This window comes from Lactuca serriola, chromosome 3 (genome assembly GCF_051521515.1).
Source record: "Lactuca serriola cultivar US96UC23 chromosome 3, Lser_US96UC23_V15, whole genome shotgun sequence".
In the NCBI taxonomy this organism is placed as follows: Eukaryota; Viridiplantae; Streptophyta; class Magnoliopsida; order Asterales; family Asteraceae; genus Lactuca; species Lactuca serriola.
The window spans coordinates 64,713,150-64,715,713 of NC_136410.1; the positions used below are offsets into that span (position 1 = coordinate 64,713,150).

Sequence of the window (2,564 nt, forward strand, 5' to 3'; positions counted from 1 at the left end):
ATTTTTGCTGATTACTTTACAATGACATGCATGTGCAGTGATTTGGTGAATTGTTTATTTGTAAATGGCTTGTTACTTGATTTTTATTTATATTAATTCGTAAATGGTGATTTTATTACTTTTTTATTGTTTATTGTACCCTCCATATGATAGTTTTTTTTTTTCTTTCTTTTGTGTTTTCCCTTTTGTCTTAATGTCTTTGTAAATTGCTTGATTTGAATTGATTTGTTCGTACTATGCTCTATTTGGAATGAAATTACAATGACAACATTTTCAAACATAATGATAAAATAGTTATTTCCTCGGATGCACACAGCTGATTTAGTTCAAAAAAAATAAAAAGTAAGTACTAGCCTTAATTTCAGCTGAAAGAATCAATTCAGCTTTTTCTCATTAGGCGTAGTCCATGGGACCAAACGGCTCAAAAAGGTTAGCCAACAGGCCATTCTTTCTCATAGGATTCATACCCATGTCTTTGCACAGTTGATCATTATACCATATTTCTAAAGCACCAATTGACGATCGATTATGGTATTCTCCAGCTGTTTGCTTCATATATTCATCCCATCTCCCAATATCTTTCTGCATCTCATCAACACTCGGTAACTTGAACGCACCTTCAAGAAGCGCAACCACCCATTTAGACCTCATTTCGGAGGTGTGAATATTGGAAAAACTCTCAGAAAATCCAATTATCGCTAGCTGCGGTATCCTTGGATGAATGCATTCCCTGTATAGAGGGATTCGTGGTGAACCAGTGATCAGGTCACGGTATGTTGATGATTCGAAAATGTCTTTAAGCTTCTCAACGCCTTTGAATCCAGTTGCGAATATTATAATGTCCTCTTCTATACGCGTGTTGTCTTCTTCAATCGATATACCTTTCTCGTAAAAGCTAAAACTTGGAGTTTTCTTCAACTTGATGCTTCCTTTCTCAACTGCATCGAAGAATTCCTCAGGATTTGGCATGTGACAAATCACGCATGATCGGGCTTCTTTTGAGAAGCTTTGTTGTGGCACCATGTCGAACTTTGCGAGTGGGGTCTTCTTTTTTAAGTAGCTTTCCACAAGTTTCGAGATTCCCCAACCCTATTAATTACAGTCGGTGATCAAACTTCGAAATGGTCGTAAAATTTTGAAAACATGGAGTTGTAGTAGAGGTACTTACTAGAGGTGAAAGCAAAGTAGCCACCAGACTAAGGAGAAAACCTTCGCCGGGTTTGTGAACCATAAGCTGGGAAAAGCGGTTCAAGTATAAAAGCGGCAACGGGATCCCCCATGCAGACCATTCAGGGAGCTTCCAATGATCACGCCGGTATACTATCGTACACGGATGTTCTGGGCCTGAAAATTAACATCGGAAAGTTATGGAAGATGACCGGAGAAGGTTGAAAGTGTGAAGATGACCACCTGCAACTAACCATTGATGGAGGAGCACTCTCTTGCAATGTCGAGTCCAGTTTTTCCGAATCCCACGACGACGACCCTCTTTTCTTTGACGAATTCTTCTGCTGTGTCGTTATCCATGGCTGCGTAGTCCATGGAGTGTATCGCCGGGCCTTGGAAAGCTTCAGGGCCTTTTCCGGCGGGGAAATCCGGTATGTTTGGAACATCTTTGAATCTTCCCAAACAGAGAATCACGAAATCGACGGTGTAGACCTGGTGATTCCACCGTAAATTAGGTGGATTAATGATTCGAGAACTCTGAAGATGATGACATATTCATGATCATGAATCATCCATACCTGGGTAGTGGCCGTTTGAGTGTCGTCCACCGTGACAATCCACTTGCCTTCCGGTGGAAATGGTTCGCCGGTGCCGTTCCAGAGCGACCATGTCTCCGACGATGGTCCGTCATATCTAATTCCCTTGACTCGAGAATTGAATTTGATGTGGGGTATGAGATCAAAGTTGGTGGCGTAGGACCGGATGTAGTCGAGAAGTTCTTGTTGGGTAGGGAAGTCGTCGGTGACGGAAAGCGGCCATGGGAAGTCGGAAAACTGAAACACAAGTTTCGGCGTCTGAAGCCTGGTGGTTTTAATAGTTTTATTCCATACGCCACCTATGTCGGATTCTAACTCGAAGACGATGGGGTTGAAGCCTTTGGAGAGACAGTATTTACAGGCGAGGAGGCCACTGATTCCGGCTCCGACGACGGCCACTTGCTTTTTCTCCATTATCTCAGACAATGCAATCTCGATCGACGATCAGTTATCTATTTAATTTGTGTACTACATATGCTCTTGTTACTTGTAAAAAAGGGGACTCATTTTTATTTCCACCACCTATATTTCTCTTCCAATTGTTTTAGTTATTATCATTTGAGTTTGAAAGAAAACAACAGTTTTAATTTTATGTGGGTCTATTTTGTCTTCAGTTAATAAAGTTGAATCATTGTTTATCTGGTTGGTTGAAATTTGAAAATATGGGACAAATCTCAATGAGGACCAAGTTAGCCGAGACGAGACCCACTTATTTGGACCAAATACTCAAATAGAACACGCAATTGGCCAAACCACCATATGATATCATCGTACAATTGTATTCGTTCTATTTTGTCATTT

General features: G+C 40.8%; 1 protein-coding gene across 1 annotated transcript; it reads right to left on the reverse strand.

Annotated features, from left to right (window-relative positions):
- Window positions 1-229: 229 nt before the first annotated feature.
- On the reverse strand, window positions 230-2,282 carry LOC145092483 (putative flavin-containing monooxygenase 1). Its single transcript, XM_079030424.1, has 4 exons — window positions 1,746-2,282; window positions 1,422-1,659; window positions 1,169-1,344; window positions 230-1,089 (listed from the first exon to the last, which is right to left on the reverse strand). The coding sequence occupies exons 1-4, from the start codon at window positions 2,175-2,177 to the stop codon at window positions 394-396; spliced, it is 1,542 nt and encodes a 513-aa protein (XP_078886550.1). The 5' UTR covers window positions 2,178-2,282; the 3' UTR covers window positions 230-393.
- Window positions 2,283-2,564: the final 282 nt, after the last annotated feature.

Coding starts and splice junctions, on each gene's coding strand:
- LOC145092483 (XM_079030424.1), bottom strand. CDS start 2,177: ATGGAGAAAAAGCAAGTGGCCGTCGTCGGAGCCGGAATCAGTGGCCTC. Junction 1,660..1,745: donor CTCAAACGGCCACTACCCAG/GTATGGATGATT, acceptor TGGAATCACCAG/GTCTACACCGTCGATTTCGT. Junction 1,090..1,168: donor CTACTTTGCTTTCACCTCTA/GTAAGTACCTCT, acceptor TGTAATTAATAG/GGTTGGGGAATCTCGAAACT.